The sequence below is a fragment of the Oncorhynchus masou genome, chromosome 2 (genome assembly GCF_036934945.1).
Source record: "Oncorhynchus masou masou isolate Uvic2021 chromosome 2, UVic_Omas_1.1, whole genome shotgun sequence".
In the NCBI taxonomy this organism is placed as follows: Eukaryota; Metazoa; Chordata; class Actinopteri; order Salmoniformes; family Salmonidae; genus Oncorhynchus; species Oncorhynchus masou.
Genome location: NC_088213.1, coordinates 15,976,068 through 16,001,661, shown reverse-complemented (window position 1 = coordinate 16,001,661; position 25,594 = coordinate 15,976,068). Strand labels below are relative to the sequence as shown.

The 25,594-nt window shown below is 46.1% G+C and overlaps 1 protein-coding gene across 6 annotated transcripts in view; it reads left to right on the top strand.

The window, feature by feature from the left end:
- LOC135555958 (GRAM domain-containing protein 2A-like) overlaps positions 1–25,136 on the top strand; it is a 35,194-nt gene extending 10,058 nt beyond the window's left edge. For 3 of the 6 annotated variants that reach the window (XM_064988781.1, XM_064988808.1, XM_064988798.1), the window contains exons 3-12: positions 9,813–9,864; positions 11,008–11,281; positions 12,423–12,526; positions 14,838–14,936; positions 15,840–15,911; positions 16,502–16,561; positions 20,868–21,045; positions 23,047–23,140; positions 23,384–23,488; positions 23,733–25,136. In XM_064988781.1, the coding sequence (XP_064844853.1) occupies positions 9,813–9,864; positions 11,008–11,281; positions 12,423–12,526; positions 14,838–14,936; positions 15,840–15,911; positions 16,502–16,561; positions 20,868–21,045; positions 23,047–23,140; positions 23,384–23,488; positions 23,733–23,736 (1,042 nt within the window). In that variant the 3' untranslated portion in view covers positions 23,737–25,136. Of the gene's footprint in view, positions 1–9,812; positions 9,865–11,007; positions 11,282–12,422; positions 12,527–14,837; positions 14,937–15,839; positions 15,912–16,501; positions 16,562–20,867; positions 21,046–23,046; positions 23,141–23,383; positions 23,522–23,732 lie in introns of all 6 variants that reach the window. The other 3 variants (XM_064988816.1, XM_064988824.1, XM_064988789.1) reach the window with 3 other exon arrangements.
- Positions 25,137–25,594: the final 458 nt, after the last annotated feature.

Genomic DNA, 25,594 nt, shown 5'->3' with positions numbered 1-25,594 from the left:
TCCAGGGCACGGTGGTGCAACCTGACTCCAGGGCACGGCAACCTGGTGCAACCTGACTCCAGGGCACGGTGGTGCAACCTGACCCCACATCACGGTGGTGCAACCTGACCCCAGGGCACGGTGGTGCAACCTGACTCCACATCACGGTGGTGCAACCTGACTCCACTGACTCACGGTGGTGCAACGGTGGTGCAACCTGACTCCAGGGCACGGTGGTGCAACCTGACTCCACACGGTGGTGCAACCTGACTCCAGGGCACGGTGGTGCAACCTGACTCCCACCACGGTGGTGCAACCTGACTCCAGGGCACGGTGGTGCAACCTGACTCCACGTCACGGTGGTGCAACCTGACTCCAGGGCACGGTGGTGCAACCTGACTCCAGGGCACGGTGGTGCAACCTGACCCCCAGGGCACGGTGGTGCAACCTGTGCAACCTGACCCCAGGTCACGGTGGTGCAACCTGACCCGGTGGTGCAACCTGACCCCAGGGCACGGTGGTGCAACCTGACTCCACGGTGGGTGCAACCTGACCTCCAGGGCACGGTGGTGCAACACGGTGGTGACCCCGGTGGTGCAACCTGTCACGGTGGTGCAACCTGACCCCAGGGCACGGTGGTGCAACCTGACCCCACGGTGGTGCAACCTGACCCCAGGGCACGGTGGTGCAACCTGACCCCAGGGCACGGTGGTGCAACCTGACTCCAGGGCACGGTGGTGCAACCTGACTCCAGGGCACGGTGGTGCAACCTGACTCCAGGGCACGGTGGTGCAACCTGACCCCAGGGCACGGTGGTGCAACCTGACCCCACATCACGGTGGTGCAACCTGACCCCACATCACGGTGGTGCAACCTGACGGTGGTGCCCACTCCATCACGGTGGTGCAACCTGACCCCAGGGCACGGTGGTGCAACCTGACTCCACATCACGGTGGTGCAACCTGACTCCAGGGCACGGTGGTGCAACCGGTGGTGCAACCTGACCAGGGCAGCCCCACGTCACGGTGGTGCAACCTGACTCCAGGGCACGGTGGTGCAACCTGACTCCACGGTGGTGTCACGGTGGTGCAACCTGACTCCACGGTGGTGCAACCTGACCCAGGGCACGGTGGTGCAACCTGACTCCAGGGCACGGTGGTGCAACCTGACTCCAGGGCACGGTGGTGCAACCTGACTCCAGGACTCCACGGTGGTGCAACCTGACTCCAGGGCACGGTGGTGCAACCTGACAGGGCACGGTGGTGCAACCCAGGGCACGGTGGTGCAACCTGACTCCACGTCACGGTGGTGCAACCTGACCCCACGGCACGGTGGTGCAACCTGACTCCACGGGCACGGTGGTGCAACCTGACTCCAGGTCACGGTGGTGCAACCTGACCCCACGTCACGGTGGTGCAACCTGACCCCAGGTCACGGTGGTGCAACCTGACTCCAGGGCACGGTGGTGCAACCTGACTCCAGGGCACGGTGGTGCAACCTGACCCCAGGGCACGGTGGTGCAACCTGACCCCAGGGCACGGTGGTGCAACCTGACCCCAGGGCACGGGTGCAACCTGACCCCAGGGCACGGTGGTGCAACCTGACTCCACGTCACGGTGGTGCAACCTGACCCCCCTGACTCCAGGGCACGGTGGTGCAACCTGACCCCAGGGCACGGTGGTGCAACCTGACCCACAGGGCACGGTGGTGCAACCTGACCCCAGGGCACGGTGGTGCAACCTGACCCCAGGGCACGGTGGTGCAACCTGACCCCAGGGCACGGTGGTGCAACCTGACCCAGGGCACGGTGGTGCAACCTGACCCCAGGGCACGGTGGCGCAACCACGGTGGTGCAACCTGACCCCAGGGCACGGTGGTGCAACCTGACCCCAGGGGCACGGTGGTGCAACCTGACCCCAGGGCACGGTGGTGCAACCTGACCCCAGGGCACGGTGGTGCAACCTGACCCCAGGGCACGGTGGTGCAACCTGACCCCAGGGCACGGTGGTGCAACCTGACCCCAGGGCACGGTGGTGCAACCTGAACCCCCAGGGCACGGTGGTGCAACCGGTGGTGCAACCTGACCCCAGGGCACGGTGGTGCAACCACGGTGGTGAACCCCCAGGGCACGGTGGTGCAACCTGACCCCAGGTCACGGTGGTGCAACCTGACCCCAGGTCACGGTGGTGCAACCTGACCCCAGGGCACGGTGGTGCAACCTGACCCCACACGGTGGTGCAACCTGACCCCAGGTCACGGTGGTGCAACCTGACCCCAGGGCACGGTGGTGCAACCTGACCCAGGGCACGGTGGTGCAACCTGACCCAGGGCACGGTGGTGCAACCTGACGGTGGTGCAACCCAGGGCACGGTGGTGCACGGGCGGTGGTGCAACCTGACCCCAGGGCACGGTGGTGCAACCTGACCCCAGGGCACGGTGGTGCAACCTGACCCCACGGCACGGTGGTGCAACCTGACCCCACCCCGGCACGGTGGTGCAACCTGACCCCACGTCACGGTGGTGCAACCTGACCCCAGGGTCACGGTGGTGCAACCTGACCCCACGTCACGGTGGTGCAACCTGACCCCACGTCACGCCACACCCTATTCCCTATATTGCTATGGGACTCTGGTCTAAAGGAGTGCACTATATAGGGAATAGGAGGCTCTAACTGTGGAGCTGCTGGGGCTTATATAACCAGGATCTAAGGCAGGAAGGGCATTCTAATCCTGGTGAAGCTGTCCTGGGATGGGATTTAGCAGGGTAGGCTACTGCAGTGTGTTGTGACTGTGATGTGTTCTCTCTGTCATTGACTAGTGGGTGGGAACTCTGAACTGTGTTGTTCATGGGTGTGTCTCATTGGTCTACAGTGGATTTATTTTCATGGGTGCGTCTCATTGGTTTACAGTGGATTTATTTTTATGGGTGCGTCTCATTGGTTTACAGTGGATTTATTTTTATGGGTGCGTCTCATTGGTTTACAGTGGATTTATTTTCATGGGTGCGTCTCATTGGTCTACAGTGGATTTATTTTCATAGGAAAGACGGAGAAGGGAAAGAAAATGGCTGGCCAGTGTCCACCATGTTGCGTCACCTTTCCTATGCTTTTAGATGAATGCAGACGCTAGGTTTCTGTCCTAAAGGTGATAGTTCAGCCAAATTACAAATGGAAAGGTGATTGTTCAAGTAAATATCAGAACGACACAGAGGTAGGTTATGTCATTGACCTCTCACCTTTGACCTCTCAGTGCTCTTTGTCCCATTTTCTCTTTTCTTCAGCTGAATTATTGACAGTGAATCTGTCTTTGTCTGCCTGAGGGTGGTATTCCCTTTCTAATGTATCATTCCTCAGGCTTGTAATTAGCTATGCCATTCAGCGCCGCAGCCAAGGACACTTTGAGACACACATATACACACACTGTAGCCATGGTTGCACCTTCACCTTCTCACAGGAAGATAAACAACGCTCCTGCAGAAATCAATGACCTGTTTTGTTTTCAACCTGATGACTAAGGTTCAGGTAAGACAGGGGAAATATATGTTTGATAGATTTTGAACTGTTGGACTCTGCTGGACTTGAATATTGTTATTCAGATTAGTTTTGGTATCTTTATGTCTTCAAATATCTAAACGCTGTATTCCAGTAGTTGACTGCAGGGAGATGGATGAAAAGAACAGGAGAGAGGGTGTATTCCAGTAGTTGACTGCAGGGAGATGGATGAAAAGAACAGGAGAGAGGGTGTATTCCAGTAGTTGACTGCAGGGAGATGGATGAAAAGAACACGGTGGGAGAGGGTGTATTCCAGTAGTTGACTGCAGGGAGATGGATGAAAAGAACAGGAGAGAGGGTGTATTCCAGTAGTTGCAGTAGTTTGCAGGAGATGGATGAAAAGAACAGGAGAGACTGCAGGGAGATGGATGAAAAGAACAGGAGAGGGGTGTATTCCAGTAGTTGACTGCAGGGAGATGGATGAAAAGAACAGGAGAGAGGGTGTATTCCAGTAGTTGACTGCAGGGAGATGGATGAAAAGAACAGGAGAGAGGGTGTATTCCAGTAGTTGACTGCAGGGAGATGGATGAAAAGAACAGGAGAGAGGGTGTATTCCAGTAGTTGACTGCAGGGAGATGGATGAAAAGAACAGGAGAGAGGGTGTATTCCAGTAGTTGACTGCAGGGAGATGGATGAAAAGAACAGGAGAGAGGGTGTATTCCAGTAGTTGACTGCAGGGAGATGGATGAAAAGAACAGGAGAGAGGGTGTATTCCAGTAGTTGACTGCAGGGAGATGGATGAAAAGAACAGGAGAGAGGGTGTATTCCAGTAGTTGACTGCAGGGAGATGGATGAAAAGAACAGGAGAGAGGGTGTATTCCAGTAGTTGACTGCAGGGAGATGGATGAAAAGAACAGGAGAGAGGGTGTATTCCAGTAGTTGACTGCAGGGAGATGGATGAAAAGAACAGGAGAGGGGTGTATTCCAGTAGTTGACTGCATGGGGAGATGGATGAAAAGAACAGGAGAGAGGGTGTATTCCAGTAGTTGACTGCAGGGAGATGGATGAAAAGAACAGGAGAGAGGGTGTATTCCAGTAGTTGACTGCAGGGAGATGGATGTGAACAGGGAGAGGGTGTATTCCAGTAGTTGACTGCAGGGAGATGGATGAAAAGAACAGGAGAGAGGGTGTATTCCAGTAGTTGACTGCAGGGAGATGGATGAAAAGAACAGGAGAGAGGGTGTATTCCAGTAGTTGACTGCAGGGAGATGGATGAAAAGAACAGGAGAGAGGGTGTATTCCAGTAGTTGACTGCAGGGAGATGGATGAAAAGAACAGGAGAGGGGTGTATTCCAGTAGTTGACTGCAGGGAGATGGATGAAAAGAACAGGAGAGAGGGTGTATTCCAGTAGTTGACTGCAGGGAGATGGATGAAAAGAACAGGAGAGGGGTGTATTCCAGTAGTTGACTGCAGGGAGATGGATGAAAAGAACATTCCAGTAGTTGACTGCAGGGAGATGGATGAAAAGAGGGGTGTATTCCAGTAGTTGACTGCAGGGAGATGGATGAAAAGAACAGGAGAGAGGGTGTATTCCAGTAGTTGACTGCAGGGAGATGGATGAAAAGAACAGGAGAGAGGGTGTATTCCAGTAGTTGACTGCAGGGAGATGGATGAAAAGAACAGGAGAGGGGTGTATTCCAGTAGTTGACTGCAGGGAGATGGATGAAAAGAACAGGAGAGAGGGTGTATTCCAGTAGTTGACTGCAGGGAGATGGATGAAAAGAACAGGAAGAGAGGGTGTATTCCAGTAGTTGACTGCAGGGAGATGGATGGAGAGGGGGATGAAAAGAACAGGAGAGGGGTGTGTTCCAGTAGTTGACTGCAGGGAGATGGATGAAAAGAACAGGAGAGAGGGTGTATTCCAGTAGTTGACTGCAGGGAGATGGATGAAAAGAACAGGAGAGGGGTGTATTCCAGTAGTTTACTGCAGGGAGATGGATGAAAAGAACAGGAGAGAGGGTGTATTCCAGTAGTTGACTGCAGGGAGATGGATGAAAAGAACAGAAAAGAACAGGAGAGGGTGTATTCCAGTAGTTGACTGCAGGGAGATGGATGAAAAGAACAGGAGAGGGGTGTATTCCAGTAGTTTACTGCAGGGAGATGGATGAAAAGAACAGGAGACAGAAACAGAGCACAGTGCCTGTGTTTTTCAATAACCATGCTTCCCTCCACCTGGGAACAAGACCAGCTGTTATTTATAGCCAGCCTCCAACAGGCAGGCAGAGGGACAAACTGTAGCCAACAACTCACCCACCTCTCTAATATGGTGACTACCCACTATAGATATCAGCTTTGTTGTTCAAGGTAATAAACGTGTTGCCACTACTCTTAGCACCTGTTGATGACAATAAATATCTAGAAGAGTGGAGCAAGCATATTGTCTAAACATTTTAGAACCTTTTTATAAACATTCAATCATTACAACATTGTAATAAAGAATAGATATAGCCTTGCTAAATGTTATCCATGGAAGATAAATACAGGCATTCTCTGGTGACTAGAGGATTATATGAGTGAGGCAGAGCTCTGTCCCAAGAGCAGAAATGAAAACCCCCAGCTATCCTCCACAGGGTTGCAAAGAACCCCGTTTACTGCAGATGCTTATAGAATGAAAACATGGCCTTTTCCTCAAACACCCTTTCCAGAGAGAGAGAGAGAAAAGAGACCTTTATCTGCTATTTTTATGTCTCTACTCAGCAACTGACTAGAAAATCTCTCCATTGGATCAAATCAAAAACTGATCCTAAAGACAAAACCGGTCAACTATGCAGCCCAGTTGACCAGGAGTGTGCACATCCATACTCAACCTCTACAGTACTTGTGCAACAGACTGCCTACTGATTTGATCTTGCAGCAGGCGATGGTCTCACTAGCCCCGGGGACATGAGGCCCCTTTCCTCTCACAGCCGTGGTGCTCAGCTGCAAGCAGGATCTATTTTCTCTCCTCACAAACCCCACAGGATGTCTCAACACCTCTCAACTCTCCCTGCTGCTCAACTAGAATGAATCAGCAGAAGCAACTAGAATGAACCAACAGAATCAACTAGAATGAACCAGCAGAAGCAACTAGAATGAACCAACTAGAATGAACCAGCAGAAGCAACTAGAATGAACCAGCTAGAATGAACCAGCAGAAGCAACTAGAATGAACCAACTAGAATGAACCAGCAGAAGCAACTAGAATGAACCAGCTAGAATGAACCAACAGAATCAACTAGAATGAACCAGCAGAAGCAACTAGAATGAACCAACTAGAATGAACCAGCAGAAGCAACTAGAATGAACCAGCTAGAATGAACCAGCAGAAGCAACTAGACTGAACCAGCTAGAATGAACCAGCAGAAGCAACTAGAATGAAGCAACTAGAATGAACCAGCAGAAGCAACTAGAATGAACCAGCAGAAGCAACTAGAATGAACAGAAGCAACTAGAATGAACCAGCAGAAGCAACTAGAATGAACCAGCAGAAGCATCTAGAATGAACCAGCAGAATGAACCAGCAGAAGCAACTAGAAGAACACACACTTTATTTCTACACTGAACCAGGTGAACCAGTGGAACTAGAAAGGCTTTGCTCATTCAACATTTTGCAATGAAGCCACTGTATAAACCAGCACGCCATTTTGATTTGATTTGGGGTTTTCCATGAAGCAGAAGCTTGTTGTATGTTTGTATTCACATAGATAACAGGTAGTTTGTTAAGCAGATCAGAGTTGAATGAACCAGCAGAAGCAACTAGAATGAACCAGCAGAAGTTGTTAGTGTATTGGTATATATTGGTGCAGTCAATGATAATCAAGGATTTATATATACACGAGGGTTAGACTGTTGATGGATGTAAACTATATATTGTCTCCAACATTTATTGATAACATTCAGCTAAACTGCATAAACCTATGAGCACATTTTGATCACATATTGTTACAGTTGTTGGTTTTGTTTATTAGCCATATTAGCATATGTTTGACATCAGTCAAAACACCTCCAAATAAGCCAACTATCACAACAACACAGACATTGAAAGGTATGTTAAGAATCAAGATGAGAAAGAATGATTGCTGAAATGAACCATCAATGATAACCATATGACAGCTTCTAGACTGTTGACATGTAAACTATATATTGTTGCTAATGTTTATTGATAACATTCATAACAACACAGATGCCCCATGACAGCTTCTTCTCATTGTTGTTACAGTTATCTGGCCATCCAGAATCACAACAACACAGACTATCTGCCCCATTGACAGCTTCTTCTCATTGTTGCAAGTTATCTGGCCATCCAGAATCACAACAACACAGACTTCTGCCCCATTGACAGCTTCTTCTCATTGTTGCTAGTTATCTGGCCATCCAGAATCACAACAACACAGACTTCTGCCCCATTGACAGCTTCTTCTCAGAATTGTTGCTAGTTATCTGGCCATCCAGAATCACAACAACACAGACTTCTGCCCCATTGACAGCTTCTTCTCATTGTTGTTGCTAGTTATCTGGCCATCCAGAATCACAACAACACAGACTTCTGCCCCATTGACAGCTTCTTCTCATTGTTGCTAGTTATCTGGCCATCCAGAATCACAACAACACAGACTTCTGCCCCATATGACAGCTTCTTCTCATTGTTGCTAGTTATCTGGCCATCCAGAATCACTACAACACAGACTTCTGCCCCATTGAAGCGTGCGCATCCTTTTCGTGACGTTGTCAGCTAACATGTCTATGCATAGCATCAACAACCCAGGGTTTATATACGTCATTGGTATGAATACACCAGTCTTAGGGCTGTTTCTACCTCAGAGGTTTGATAGAACAAGATCTATATTAGTTGCCTGCTAACTAGCTAAATGTCCCCTAAGAGAACAATGTGATCAACTTCTCTGGGAGCCCCTCTCTTTCTTTATAAAGGTGTCTGCATGCTTCCCAACAGAAACAGTTTGAGTTTGTGCATATATTATGACCACATTTGATGACGTTTTTGTTAGTTTTGGACTTCGGTAAGGGTTTTCTCGCTGTTCAGGCGCACAACATTATTTCTTGATGCAAGCCGAAGTCTACGCTCCTTCGTTGGTGATTGGTCAATAGTAGGGTTCTTCAATAAGGTCTATGATGTCATTCAATGAGAGACGACTCATTTTCAATGTGCACCAAACATCTTAGATGTTAAATTTCGCGACTTAGATCTCATTGGCAAAACGTCAAAATTAATGGCAGATTTCTTGAGTTATCTTAGATTCATTTGGACTATTTTGAGGAAGTGTATACTAGCAGTACTATTGCCATATTTATTTTTTCAAGAGAAGGCATTTTAAGGGAGTACGCGGGCACACTGGTTTGTTTTGGTGAGCCAAACTGAAGCATGCTGACGCCTCTCTCTCTCTCTCTAATTCAATTTCAATTTAAGGGCTTTATTGGCATGGGGAACAAATGTAAACATTGTCAACGCAAGTGAAGTAGATAATAAACAAAAGTAAATAAACAATAAAAATGTACAGTAAGCATTACACTCCCAAAAGTTCCTAAACAATAAAGACATTTCCAATGCCATATTATGTGTGAATAGTTAAAGTACAAAAGGGAAAATAAATCAACATAAATATGGATTGTATTTACAGTATATGTGTGTGTGTGTGTGTGTGTGTGTGTGTGTGTGTGTGTGTGTGTGTTTGCTTGCAAACATGTTTGTGCTTGTACTCATGCTTGCCGGTCAGATGTACAAAAGAGTGTGTGTGTGTGTGTGTGTGTGTGTGTGTGTGTGGGAGGAGGGGGGGCACTGAGTTTGCATAATGTAACTAGTCAGCCCAGTTTTCTAAAAGCACATTCACCTCCCTTTATGTGTGGTCGTGTTTGTGTGGTCGCGTAGTGTTTGTTTCTGTTTGAGTGAGATGCCATTTGTCTGCCGTCACGTATGCTTCCCTTCTCTACAGTCCTGCACATGTCTGGTAGCCGACCCTGAACCGTGACGACATTACTGTCATAGACAGCAGACAAATATACACTACTACTGTTTGATTTGATGCTGAGGTCAGAGTTCACAGATTACAGTTGGATCAGATTATAGTTGAAATGTCTCACTGTTCTCCAACAAGATTAAGATCAAACAAATGATCCAATAGGAGTTAATGAGATCAATAAAATCCCTGTGGACCAGTGGAAAAGCTTCATCACCATGAGATTCACCATAGTGTTGAGTCTATGTCTGGAAACAAACAGGCACTGGCCTGATATATTAAAACACGATGTCTCCTTTTCACAGCATTTCCTTGATCATTTCCTCCACAGGTTGATTGACGACCTGTCATATGAAGATGTGAAGAAATGCTACAGGGGTTCGGTGAGTAGCAGGTTTCCTCTCTAATGTATTATAGATCATGTCTGTACCTTTATTGATTTTGCATCTTGCCTAACAAAGATAAGCCAATTACAGCCGAGTTGGATGCAGGCCAAGTCAATTGTCGATTTCCTATAAGAGTTAAATGATACACTTTATATTGGTTGACCTTTACCTCACATATGTACTGCACATTTTGGAATGAAGTTCCTTTGACCTTTTCATGCACAATTTATTTGCTCTGAGTGATTTTAAGACCTGTGGCAGTGAACCCTGTCATTGTTTGCCTTTAGGAGTGGTCCTTTGAGGAGTTTCCTAGTGTTGAGGGTGACTGAGGCTAAGATACAATTTAAACGAGGCATTGTGATCCTGAAATACAAACATGTATTAGATCTGTCTATAGACTTAGACAGATCAAGGTTTGATAGTAGCCTTGAGACTCTATTAAGCATCCCACCTCGCTAATCCAGCCCCAACAACTGATTATCTCCAGCCATTCAGATGTCGTACCGGTGATTTGATTGTGTTCTTCAGGCTCAGAACTCAACGGTTATTCAATAGGTGAGGAGGTTATCCATTAACTCGAACACACTCTCTTTTGGCCAGATCAGCAGGCCATCAGGACAGATTAAAGGAACCATAGCTGAGATTATTATCTCCATGTCTCCCGAAGGGGAATATTAAGCCCCACAGTCACACCAGCTGGCTGCAGATATTAACAGGGTGACGATTCTGACTGTCTCATGTGCTTGGTGAGAGAGGAGGGAGGGGGGGGGTGGTGCCTGTGGGCAGCAAGCTGTTATTAAGACAAGGATAGGAGGGTTAGGAGGCGGCAGTATGGGTTGGGCTGGCATGGGGTGAGTATAGGGGGGAGTCACTGTGCACTGTCGTGTTGAAACAGCAAGAGCGAGAGAGGCAGCGAAAGGCAGGAAGGGAGGACTCAGGGTGTCTGTGGCTGAGAAGGGCAGTGTGTGAGAGTGTGTGGTCGGGTTTCAGATCAGTGTTGAAGGGTGAGGGAAAGGGCTCAGTGATGGTCTGAGGTGCACACTGTCGGACCAGAGTGTTGTGTGTGTCTGTCTAACGGAAAACTGCCCCCTCAAACCTACACAAAGGACACCGGTTGACATCTGACTAGTTGGAGGACAGTCTGTGTCTTGCAGTGGGGTCCGCCACGCCGTCGATGTGTGTGTGTGTGTGTGCGGCTGTGTGTGCGGCTCCAGCATGCTGAGTCTGGTGCAGCAGAGCTCTCGTCCTCTGAGAGAGAGGGCGGCCGCCGGTTTGCCGGTGTCAGTGGGAGGGAGGCCAGCCAAGGAACTGCTCATGACTCTGCCCTGTCCCTCTGCTCAGACTGTCAGCAAGTACAACTCGCAGTACCACAAACTCTTCCAGTGCGTTCCGAAGGACGAGATCCTAATGAAAGGTACTGTCAACAACAATGCTACATGCTAACATCTGTTGTAGTATCTGTGTATGATGTATGTTTATTTAGGTTAACATGCTAGTGACTGTAGCATGTCTGTAGCTTACTGTCTATATGCTGTGCATTGACTTCAGGCTATCGCCCTATTTGCCCCATATGCTGTGTTTATGTACCGTTGGCTAACTTGCTAGCTATGGTAGCATCTATTTTTTTCCCGTGGCAAAAATGAAAACAAAAAAGAAACACACTTAACTCTTCGGTCCTTTAAAAACCTGTTGTATGTCAAATATTGTGAGCTACAGATGGAAAATAAATACATGTGACTCTGGATGACATAATGATGTTTGTTTCCAACATTAGGACTGTTTTCCTAAAGAAGTTAAATCCACTTTGTGTTTTGTTTCCTTACCATGACACTACGAGTATTGCAATACTGGTATTGTCCCAGCCCTAATTCTATTATTAGTAAAGTACTTTCACTGTCAAATGTGGTTGTCGTCTGTAATATGTATATAGTTTCTTATGTTTCTGTCCCCACATAGTGTATGAGTTTGTCATTTTTGTTTTTGGAACTCTATTGGCTACTCAGTGTGTTTGAAACCATCTTTCTGAGTTTCTGGTAATGGTTTCTGGTAAGGATTTCAGGTAATTGTTTCTGGTAAGGGTAACCAGTCCTCAGGCCCTGAACAGGAAGTTGTATGGTTTGAGGTCAGGTTATGTATATTAGGTCAGGGTTGGGTTTCCCAAAAGCATCGTAGCACTAAGATCAACTTTCGTCCATTTAGATTCAATGGAATTTAGATGATCGTAGTGCTACACTGCTTTAGAGAGACACAACCCTGTTCTATCTGAGACTAGGGGTAAAGTGATGATGGTACATACAGTTTTCATCTGTTTCACGGATATGTACCAGTTACTTTATTCAATGCCTATGAACCTATTTTAGAAGCATCTATAGGCCAAGTCAAAGACACATGAGCTATAATTATATATAATATATGCCGTTTAGTAAACACTTTTACCCAAAGCCACTTAGTCATGTGTGCATACATTTTTAGTGAGAAGCAACAAACAGTGTTAGCAATGTGCTTGTCTTGAGTTAGCAGCTATTTTTAACCGGTTTATGTCTCCTCTCCCTCAGTATACTCCTGCGCTCTGCTCCGAGACATCCTGCTGCAAGGACGTCTTTATATCTCCAGGAACTGGCTGTGTTTCTATGCCAACCTCTTTGGCAAGGACATCAAGGTAAGTCTCGGCCTGGCAGATAATAGACAGATCGTCAATAATGAATAATATATAACACTTTTATCTGAGTGCATACATCTTAGAATGTGTGACCCCAGCTGGAACAAACCCACAACCCTGACTTTGCTAGCTCCACACTAATACCAGCTGACCCACACAGGACCGCAGGACCCTCGATATCTAGATGGACAGACATAGAGAAGTAGACAGGACCCTCGATATCTAGATGGACAGACATAGAGAAGTAGACAGGACCACAGGACCCTCGATATCTAGATGGACAGACATAGAGAAGTAGACAGGACCACAGGACCCTCGATATCTAGATGGACAGACATAGAGAAGTAGACAGGACCACAGGACCCTCGATATCTAGATGGACAGACATAGAGAAGTAGACAGGACCACAGGACCCTCGATATCTAGATGGACAGACATAGAGAAGTAGACAGGACCACAGGACCCTCGATATCTAGATGGACAGACATAGAGAAGTAGACAGGACTGCGATATCTAGATGGACAGACATAGAGAAGTAGACAGGACCACAGGACCCTCTATCTAGATGGACAGACAGAGAGAAGTAGACAGGACTGCAGGACGACGATATCTAGATGGACAGACATAGAGAAGTAGACAGGACCACAGGACCCTCAATATCTAGATGGACAGACATAGAGAAGTAGACAGGACCACAGGACCCTCGATATCTAGATGGACAGACATAGAGAAGTAGACAGGACCACAGGACCCTCGATATCTAGATGGACAGACATAGAGAAGTAGACAGGACCACAGGACCCTCGATATCTAGATGGACAGACATAGAGAAGTAGACAGGACCACAGGACCCTCGATATCTAGATGGACAGACATAGAGAAGTAGACAGGACCACAGGACCCTCGATATCTAGATGGACAGACATAGAGAAGTAGACAGGACCACAGGACCCTCGATATCTAGATGGACAGACAGAGAGAAGTAGACAGACCCGCAGGACCCTCTATCTAGATGGACAGACATAGAGAAGTAGTCTAAGACTTCCAAGTCCAACTATGTCACTACTCACCTTCAACCTTGCCCACTTCCAATTAGAACAATGTGCTGGGAGCTGTTAGTCAGACAGCTGATAGAGTTGTTAGCCAGGCAGCTGACGGAGAGGCAGCTGATGTCCATGAGCAAATCAAGCCCAATCAAATCAAAGTGTGTGTGTGCGTGTGTGTGCAGGTTTTCAGGGAATTTATGTCAATCATGAAGCTCATCTGTAGTGCAGGAAAATTCTCAGCAACAAAAGAGTGATCAAATTAAGACCCGGTACCTGTCTCTCCTGCCTCAGGCCTCTGCAATAAGCTGGTTAGTCAGAGTGCATTCCCAGCATTCTATCTGCAACTAGACACATATCCTCCTTATTCTGCCCCTTCTCTCCAGCATCAGGGGCTTTCCCCTCCTTATTCTGCCCCTTCTCTCCAGCATCAGGGGCTTTCCCTCCTTTATTCTGCCCCTTCTCTCCAGCATCAGGGGCTTTCCCTCCTTTATTCTGCCCCTTCTCTCCAGCATCAGGGGCTTTCCCCTCCTTTATTCTGCCCCTTCTCTCCAGCATCAGGGGCTTTCCCCTCCTTTATTCTGCCCCTTCTCTCCAGCATCAGGGGCTTTCCCCTCCTTTATTCTGCCCCTTCTCTCCAGCATCAGGGGCTTTCCCCTCCTTTATTCTGCCCCTTCTCTCCAGCATCAGGGGCTTTCCCCTCCTTTATTCTGCCCCTTCTCTCCAGCATCAGGGGCTTTCCCCTCCTTTATTCTGCCCCTTCTCTCCTCCAACCAACTGTAATCCAACCCCACTCTCTCCCTCTTTCTCTCTGGCATTCCCCCATCCGTGTCTCCTTCTGTTTAACTTTAAAACCATTTTTGTCCCGAACCTGCCTCTTCAGTTAGTCCCCCGTGTCTGGTACAGTAAGCCCCCCTCGCCTGGTACAGTAAGCCCCCCTCGCCTGGTACAGTAAGCCCCCCTCGCCTGGTACAGTAAGCCCCCCTCGCCTGGTACAGTAAGCCCCCTTCGCCTGGTACAGTAAGCCCCCCTCGCCTGGTACAGTAAGCCCCCCTCGCCTGGTACAGTAAGCCCCCCTCGCCTGGTACAGTAAGCCCCCTCGCCTGGTACAGTAAGCCCCCTCGCCTGGTACAGTAAGCCCCCTCGCCTGGTACAGTAAGCCCCCTCGCCTGGTACAGTAAGCCCCCCTCGCCTGGTACAGTAAGCCCCCCTCTCTACAAGGTATAATATTGTGTCCTCTTTTTCCCCACCTCTTTCCCCCATCATAGGTTGCTCTTCCCGTGGTCTCTGTGAGGCTGGTAAAGAAGCACAAAACAGCAGGTCTGGTGCCCAACGGCCTCGCCATCACCACAGATACCAGTCAGAAGGTGAGCGTTAGCCTCTTAGCGCCTCTGGGCACAGTGAATGGAAACACGGCTAACTGGCATTAGTGCCGCACCACGTTCTTTCCACCAAGCCACAGGTAGATGGAAAGTAAACAACACCTCATGCAAACATGCGAAGCCACTGCAAGTCAGCGCATGGTTCGGTAACACTGAAAGGGTGTCAAGGTCGCAGTCTATTTTGGTAGTGTCCCTTCTTGGTTCCTCTCCACTGTGTGGGAGAGAGAACAGTTCACCTGCCTGCTCCTTTACATTGGAGCAAATGTCTGGAAAATGTTTCTTATTACCCTGTAATCTTAATGTGTTGTGAAATCTGTTGTATATGTATTGTAATGTTTTTAAAATTGTATAACTGCCTTAATTTTGCTGGACCCCGGGAAGAGTAGCAGCAAATGGGGATCCATAATAAGTAGAAATCTTTGATTTCTGATATTTTATGACTGTCTGTCTATTGTCTGGTAAGTGATTTAAGGATTCCTCCTCTCTCATTGAAAATTAATTATGAAAGAATGGTGTTTTCAGTAGAGGTACAGTACAGCCACCATGTAAGCGGAATGGAGTATCACTGTTGACATATCCTCTGTCAGTGTACTAGATTATGCCTTAATCTGTCAAATATAATCCGTGGTAGATTGAGTTACTGTTCACAATATCTATTTAGAGAAAATTGCATTCCTGGTAATGAGTTGATGTCCTAATGGATCTTATAAATGTTCCTGACATCTGGTTTTAGGAGTACATGATGAAATGCTCAATACGTGTTTACATGTGTGCATGCATGAGTGTGAGCGTACGTGAGTGTGTATGCTTTCATTCACATTTGAATTGGCTAATGCTCTTTCTCTCCCTCGCTCTCCCTCTCTCTCCCCCTGTCCGTCCGTCCTGCAGTATGTCTTTGTGTCTCTGCTGTCCAGGGACAGTGTGTATGATGTGCTCCGGAGGATCTGCACACACCTTCAGGTCAGAGAACACACTCACCCACACACACACAACCACACACACACCTTCAGGTCAGAGAACACACTCACTCACCCACACACACACAACCACACACACACCTTCAGGTCAGAGAACACACTCACCCACACACACACACAACTACATACACCCAGGTCAGAGAACACACTCACTCACCCACACACACTGGCTACCACTAAACACACACACACATCCAGGTCAGAGAACACACACACTCACCCACACACACTGGCTACCACTACACACACAAACATCGAGGTCAGAGAACACACACACAACCACACACACATCCAGGTCAGAGAACATAAACACTCATCCACACACACACACAACCACACACACACATCCAGGTCAGAGAACATACACACTCATCCACACACACACACAACTACACACACTGGCTACCACTACACACACATCCAGGTCAGAGAACACACACACTCACCCAAACACACACACGTCTACCACTGAACCAGCTCACTCCCACATCATCAGGTCTATAAGCCTTAAAAGTGTACAGACTGTAAAATAGTGTACTGAATATTTCCCATATCTCATCGTTCCCTCTCCAGGTCAATGGGAAGAGTCTGAGCTTGAAACACTACATGGAGGTTCCCCATACCTTATCTCTGGTAAGTAAGCTTAGAACTCTGGCCCCTCACTCCAGACTGATCCCTGTCTCTTATTGGTTAGAATATTGACCAACTCCAGACTGATCATGGTCTCTTATTGGTTAGAGCATTGACCAACTCCAGACTGATCATGGTCTCTTATTGGTTAGAATATTGACCAACTCCAGACTGATCCCTGTCTCTTATTGGTTAGAATATTGACCAACTCCAGACTGATCATGGTCTCTTATTGGTTAGAATATTGACCAACTCCAGACTGATCATGGTCTCTTATTGGTTAGAGCATTGACCAACTCCAGACTGATCCCTGTCTCTTATTGGTTAGAACATTGGCCAACTCCAGACGGATCCCTGTCTCTTATTGGTTAGAATATTGACCAACCATAATGTACAACATGAATCACATTATTATTATGAATAGTACTGACGTCAAATGGGAGAACCAAGGACACGGGTGGTTCCTAATGTTGTAACAATCTCGCAGTGTTTACAGAACAACTGGTTCTGCGAGATTAGGATCAGGATTTCCAATTGTAACAGTAAGCATCTGTAACAAAATGGATGACTGCAGTATAGACGTTATTATGAGTACATGTTGCATGGATTGCTCAGGCATGAGAATATGAAAGTGTGTATTGTTATTTTAGATGTAGATGTACCTGTCTATTAATGCTATGTATCATATCATTTTATGTAGTTCTGTCCTTCAGCTGTAATTGTCTAATAATGTTATGTAATTATGTCAACGGGGAGCAACTGCGTCCCTTCATGAGGAATTCAGATTTTATGTGGCCCCCACCCACATCAAAGTTGCCCATCCCTGGTCTACTTGATTTCTGGATTTAGTCAATGTATTATTTAATGTCTTAGTTAATGTCTTAGTTTAACGTTTTAGTTAATGGCTTGTGATGAATAACGCAGGAACTACAGTATTTCAAAAGATAATGATATTTTCAGAATCTCCATTATTGGGGTAACGTCTGTGTCATAACCTATAAGACATGTTTGGGGTAATGTCTGTGTCATAACCTATAAGACATGTTTGGGGTAACGTCTGTGTCATAACCTGTAAGACATGTTTGGGGTATTGCCTGTGTCATAACCTATAAGACATGTTTGGGGTAACGCCTGTGTCATAACCTATAAGACATGTTTGGGGTAATGCCTGTGTCATAACCTATAAGACATGTTTGGAGTAACGTCTGTGTCATAACCTATAAGACATGTTTGGGGTAATGCCTGTGTCATAACCTATAAGACATGTTTGGGGTAACGCCTGTGTCATAACCTATAAGACATGTTTGGGGTAATGCCTGTGTCATAACCTATAAGACATGTTGGGGGTAACGCCTGTGTCATAACCTATAAGACATGTTTGGGGTAACGCCTGTGTCATAACCTATAAGACATGTTTGGGGTAACGCCTGTGTCATAACCTATAAGACATGTTTGGGGTAATGCCTGTGTCATAACCTATAAGACATGTTTGGGGGTAATGCCTGTGTCATAACCTATAAGACATGTTTTGGGTAACGTCTGTGTCATAACCTATAAGACATGTTTGGGGTAACGTCTGTCTCATAAGCTATAAGACATTCTGTTTTTCCTTGTGTTGCTGCTCCTCCACTAAACACAGAACCATTAGCAGTGCTGTGCTTTGTGTCAAATTGATTCTCTACTGAAATAACATCTATTAGCCTGTGGTTAAGATAAGAAGTCTGTTGTGGTTAACAAGGCAATGGCCGGTCTGTATATCAAGCTTACTTACAAGCTATAAAGCTGTACCATCTACAATCTGAGTCTGTAATTGCAGTCATTCAAATGCAGCTGTTACATTGAAAATAATGAAACCAAAACGTGTGTGTTCTACTGCTGTGTTCCACCCGCTGTCCTACTGCTGTGTTCCACCCGCTGTCCTACTGCTGTGTTCCACCCACTGTCCTACTGCTGTGTTCCACCTGCTGTCCTACTGCTGTGTTCCACCCGCTGTCCTACTGCTGTGTTCCACCCGCTGTCCTACTGCTGTGTTCCACCCGCTGTCCTACTGCTGTGTTCCACCCGCTGTCCTACTGCTGTGTTCCACCCGCTGTCCTACTGCTGTGTTCCACCCGCTGTCCTACTGCTGTGGCCAACTGCTACCCTATTATAGTCTAAAAAGGATTAATCATAATCATAATAAATTAAAGAATGTTTTTCTAAAGTGTATGTACTGTATTTGTTATGAATCAATATCCATATGTAACCTTGTCTCTAGATATGTAAGAGTAGGCTGACCCAAGTCTGCCATGGCCATGCCCCTCTATGACCTTCAATGACCTTGTCAATGACTTCCTGGAAAAAAATGGAAGTAATCAATATTTTGTCCATTGTCATCTGACTCTTACTCTGTCTCAATGACTATTCTCCTGAGTGGGCCCACACGATGCAGACATCTATGACAGTTGACCTTCGTATCATCTGAATGTAATGGGCGTAATATGTATTAATAATGTCTAATTCATATGTCATAGGTTGATTATGGATGGATGGATATAGGTATGTTCAGTACTAGTCAAAAGCTTTAGAACGCCTACTCATTCAAGGGTTTTGCTTTATTTTTACTATTTTCTACATTGTAGAATAATAGTGAAGACATCAAACTATGAAATAACACATGGGGAATAATGTAGTAACCAAAAAAGTGTTATAAAATATTTATTTTTATTTGTTATTTGAGATTCTTCAAAGTAGTCACCCTTTGCCTTGATGACAGCTTTGCACACTCTTGGCATTCTCACAACCAGCTTCATGAGGTTGTCACCTGGAATGCATTTCAATTAACAGGTGTGCCTTGCTAAAAGTTAATTGGTGGAATTTCTTTCCTTCTTAATGCCTTTGAGCCAATCAGTTGTGTTGTGAGAAGGTAGGGGTTGTATACAGAATATAGTCTTATTTGATAGAAGACCAAGTCCATATTCTGGCAAGAACATCTCAAATAAGCAAAGAGAAAGACAGTCCATCATTACTTTAAGACATGAAGGTCAGTCAATCCGAAACATTTCATGAACTTTGAATGTTTCTTCAAGTGCAGTCGCAAAAACCATCAAGCGCTATGATGAAACTGGCTCTGATGAGGACCGCCACAGGAAAGGAAGACCTAAAGTTACCCCTGCTGCAGAGAATAAGTTCATTACCAGCCTCAGAAATCAGCAATTAACTGCACCTCAGATTGCACCTCACAGAGTTCAAGTAGCAGATGCATCTCAACATCAGCTGTTCAGAGGTGACTGTGTCAATCAGGCCTTCATGGTCAAATTGCTGCAAAGAAACCACTACCAAAGGACACCAATAAGAAGAAGAAACTTGCTTGGGCCAAGAAACATGAGCAATTGACATTAGACCGGTGGAAATCTGTCATTTGGTCTGATGAGTCCAAATTTGAGATTTTTGGTTCCAACCGCCGTGTCTTTGTGAGACGCAGAGAAGGTGAACGGATGATCTCCGCATGTGTGGTTCCCACTGTTGAAGCATGGAGGAGGAGGTGTGATGGTGTGGGGTGCTTTGCTGGTGACACTGGTGAGTTATTTAGAATTCAAAGCACACTTAACCAGCATGGCTATCACAGCATTCTGCAATGATACGCCATCCCATCTGGTTTGCGCTTAGGGGGAATGTCATTTGTTTTTCAACAGGACAATATCCCGACACACCTCCAGGCTGTGTAAGGGCTATTTGACCAAAAAAGAGCGATGGAGTGCTGCATCAGATGATCTCGCCTCCACAATCACCCGACTTCAACACAATTGAGATGGTTTGGGATGAGTTGGACCGCAGAGTGAAGGAAAAGCAGCCAACAAGTGCTTAGCATATGTGGGAACTCCCTCAAGACTGTTGGAAAAGCATTCCAGGTGACTACCTCATGAAGCTGTTTGAGAGAATGCAAAGCTGCCATTAAGGCAAAGGGTGACTACTTTGACAAATATAAAATATATTTTGATTTAGCAATTTTTTTGTTGCTACATGTGTTATTTGATAGTTTTGATGTCTTCGCTATTATTCTAAAATGTAGAAAATAGTAAATAAATAAAAACCTTGAATGACCAAGTGTGTCCAAACTTTTGACTGTTACTGTAGATAAACTGTACAGCATTGAGAGAGTGGAACACTTTTTCTTTCCTGAAGATTTGGTCCATTCAGATCAATAATGCCTCGCACATCTCTGATTCAGAGGGGTTGGGTTAAATGCGGAGGACACATTTCAGTTGAGTACATTCAGTTGGACAACTGACTAGGTATCCTCCTTTCCCTTTCCTTTCTATACCTCCAGGATGAGTTCCCGGTGGCGGATGAGTTCCCGGGGGCGGATGAGTATCCTCCGGTGCTGAAGTGGAGGAGAAAACCCTCTGTGGTGTCCGTGTCCTCGTCCCTCCCTGACCTCCTGGGTAGCTCCACCGGTAGCCTGACTGCGGTGGACTCTTCCTTCCAGACAGACCAGCCTCTGGAAGGTGAGAAGGGAGGACAACCTGGACCAACATTGGTTTATGCTGTATTATAGCCAACTCTTGTTTGGCATGAGAATGACCATAGGGTTTGGCAAGACGACAAAAGCAGATCTGGGACCAGGCTAGGGACAACCTGTTTTTGTGTATTTAATTTCACAAAGGATGACAAACTGACAGATACAATGGCGAACACAGCATTTCATAATATCATAATAGCCATGTCTATTGAGGCTATGCCACATGAGGTGAGCACTGCGTTTTTTCTGGTGCATTAAGAGATTGGAGGTGTTCAGATTTGTCCACTCCTGGCCGGAGTTATCCATTGATGTTAGCCGGCGGGGGCTGAGCCATCACATGTTTGCGGAATGTTCAAATCCCTGATTATGTGTAGGAGGGGAACTGGGAAGGGAGTTGTGTTTGGATGGGCACAACCCTCTGATGCAGTACAGGATTAAGCACCAAATGGAGATTTTAGCATGTGGGGACTTGTTCTGCCCTACTACTGTGCCCTGCAATTGTGTCCTGCTACTGTACCCTACTACTGTACCCTATCACTGTACCCTATCACTGTACCCTACTGAACCCTGCTACTGTACCCTACTGAACCCTACAACTGTACCCTACAACTGTATCCTACTACTGTGCCCTATTGAACCCTACCACTGTGCCCTACTGAACCCTACTACTGTGAACCCTACTACTGTACCCTACAACTGTACCCTACAACTGTACCCTACTACTGTGCCCTACTGAACCCTACAACTGTACCCTACTACTGTATCCTACTACTGTGCCCTATTGAACCCTACCACTGTGCCCTACTGAACCCTACTACTGTACGCTATTGAACCCTACTACTGTACCTTACAAACAGTACCCTACTACTGTGTCCTACTGCTGTGCCCTACTGAACCCTGCTCCTGTGCCCTACTGAACCCTACTCCTGTGCAATACTGAACCCTACTCCTGTACCCTGCTGCTGTACCCTGCTGCTGTACCCTACTGCTGTACCCTACTGCTGTACCCTACTGCTGTACCCTACTGCTGTACTGCTGTACCCTACTGCTGTACCCTACTGCTGTACCCTACTGTACCCTACTGCTGTACCCTACTGCTGTACCCTACTGCTGTACCCTACTGCTGTACCCTGTACCCTACTGCTGTGTACCCTACTCCTGTACCCTACTGCTGTACCCTACTGCTGTACCCTACTGCTGTACCCTACTGCTGTACCCTACTGCTGTACCCTACTGCTGTACCCTACTGCTGTACCCTACTGCTGTACCCTACTGCTGTACCCTACTACTGTACCCTACTGCTGTACCCTACTGCTGTACCCTACTGCTGTACCCTACTGCTGTACCCTACTGCTGTACCCTACTGCTGTACCCTACTGCTGTACCCTACTGCTGTACCCTACTACTGGCTACATTTAGATGATCTGAAAGAGACTTGGGTAAACTGCCCAGTTATACAGTACATAACACTAGTATTGTCTCATAATTGTGACGTCTGTGTTGGGGGGGGGGGGGGACCAAAAAGAAGACCAAATGGTCCCGTGGCTAAATGTAGTTGATGATCCCTGATATAGGACAGTCTGCCTCTACCTCTCATCTACTGCATATGGTGCATATTGTCATAGTGGACTTTTTCCATATTTCATATGTGTTGAAGATGTGTTTACTATGACGTAACTGTCTGGGGTTGCATAAGAGTTGGAAAACCTGAGTGTAGATTGATCAAATAAAAACTTTGACCCACTTGCATAAATACAATACTTTTGCATAAATACAATACTTTTGCATACATACAATACTTTTGCACAGCCAGATGTGGTCAAATATATATTAGCTTCCTTGCACTTTACAATGAAGTGCAATGGAGCAGAATGTGGCACCTGCAACTTACCACAATATATTGATGGCATCTGTAAGCAACAATACACTATCTACTATGTAGTCTATTAAATGGCTATATTAATGTGTGTGTGTGCATGTGTTGTAGACCGGGGCTTAGAGACAGAGAAGATCCTACTAACAGAGCCTGTTGCAGAGCTGGGCCCGATGGAATATCAGCTTCTCAAGTTCTTCATCATACTGTAACTACTTCCATGCCCCACAACTGGCTTCGTACACCTTGTGTTGTTGAATAAATATACATTCATTGGCAGCATTATGCTCAACATTTTTTTTGTCCGATTTTTAACTGTGAAATCAAATCTGAACAAGGCCTAATTTAATATTCTAAAATGGATATGATCACAAAAAAATCCAGTTATACCTCCACCTAGTGTACACACACACTTGGTACATCCAATAAACCTTATTGTCCATTACCTCAGAATCATCCTCCTCATCCTGTCTTCCTGCTACCTGGCCTTCCGTGTCTGCAGCCTGGAGCACCAGCTGTCCTTCCTCAACAACCCAACACGGCCCCCCCGAGAGAGGTGAGATGGGGCCAGACTTAACTTCAGCCAAGTGTGTGTGTAACTTTTCATTTAACTGTTTTGTCATTCTGTTTTATACTACTGCCTAATAATAATAGTAGTAATAATAATGATAAACTGTTAAGTTTATTAAATTAGGATTCCACCCTCAGAAAATCCTGTTCATAACTGTTATTCAAATGTCACATTTTTGGAGGGAAAGCTATTTTACTGACAATTCTATTGTCTGGTCTCTTCCTCCCAGGTAAGTGCTGCTCTGCACTGTGATCCAATCCCACGTGACCGTCTCCCTGTATGGACACATTCCTCTCTGACCACCTCCAGACTATGCAAACAGACTACTTATTTTTCAGGATTTTACTTCACTGTAGACTAGAAGAGTAGAAGAGGGCAAACCCCCAACTCCACCATTTTGTTGTAGGTCAAAGACAATGGCAGGTGAAAGACAATGGGCAGGCCGATTGAAGAGCCAGAAAACTATACTCAAACCAATTGTGGATAGACTGAAAAAGCTCGGGATTGGTGGAAATGGCTGGGAGTCAGGACTGGGAAGGACTCTGATTGGTCTGATGGTTTTAATTGAAGATTTCATGGCCATGTTCGCCAACATTAGAGTCAACGGTGTTTTTTCCCTCCTGTCAACTCAACCAGGAATGAACTACAGGACTTCGGAGAAAAGTCAAAACCATTCATCTTTCAGAAATATATATATATATATATGGTACTTTCAAGGAAAGGATTTGGATGCATTAACACACTGACAGTGGAAGAAGCCAATATCGTTGGCTTTACAGAATCAATGTAAAAAATGCCTATATGAACTTATGAGGATCAGTCTACTATTTCAAATGTTCATCATCATCAATGAAGTCTGACTATGTTGCCATTCTAACAGGCATGTTACTCCTGGTAAACGGTTAAATACAATTATGCAAAGTATCCAGCCTAGACTGACTTTTTACATGTTGAAATATTGTCCTTTAACTCTGTTTGTGTTATCATGACACCACAGGTATATGTTTACCAACATGGGAAGGATGGTACTCGTTCATGTCCCAAAAACATTGTTTAGTATAGCATCTGGTCTTTTGTTTTCATTTGTATCAATGCCAGTTGTCAGCGTTGTATTGTAAGCTACCTTGAGCCAGACACAATGTGTCACAGTGAGTGATCAGTCTCCTATCTAAATACTGAACACAGTCGTCTGAATGACTAAACAATGAAGACATTGACTGAAGTGAAAAATAAGAAGAGTATGTTTTCTTTATTACACTGTAAACTTCAGTCGGGAAGAAAACTAGCCAAAGATTTAGTCCTTTTACTCAGAATGTCTGAACAGATGCATTAGGAACAAACACACCCCACTTTGATTATTACAGTAATATTGTTGAGGAAACAGAGCTGCAGTATGTAGGGTATACTTTACTACTGTAACCATCAGTATGTCTTATCTGGTCTGTTTTGGCTCTAAACACATCTGCAGCTATGTAATAGTGGTCACTGATCTTTCAGTCAATGGTGAAAGAACAAACTGTCCCTGTAGACTCTGAGAACAGATGAACCCTGTACACCCCTGAACAACCCATTACAAGACTAACACTGTACAACATAACTGTGAAGGTTACTAATAAACAGCCATTTGATCTTGTGATGGTGTCACCTTTTTGGAAAAGTCACCTGTCTTCACCGACGCATGTACCAAGAGGTAATTTTTATGTCCACCTCTTTTAGGGGCCAGCAGCATACCACCCTGCATCCCACTGCTGGCTTGCCTCTGAAGCTACGCAGGGTTGGTCCCGGTTGGTCCCTGGATGGGAGAACAGATGCTGCTGGAAGTGGTGTTGGAGGGCCAGTAGCAGGTTCTCTTTTCTCTGGTCTAAAAAAAATGTCCCAATGCCTCAGGGCAGTGATTGGGGACATTGCCCTGTGTAGGGTGCTGTTTTTCAGATGGGATGTTAAACCAGTTTCCTGACTCTGGTCACTACATTTACATTTAAGTCATTTAGCAGACGCTCTTATCCTGAGCGACTTACAAATTGGTGAATTCACCTTCTGACATCCAGTGGAACAGCCACTTTACAATAGTGCATCTAAATCATTAAGGGG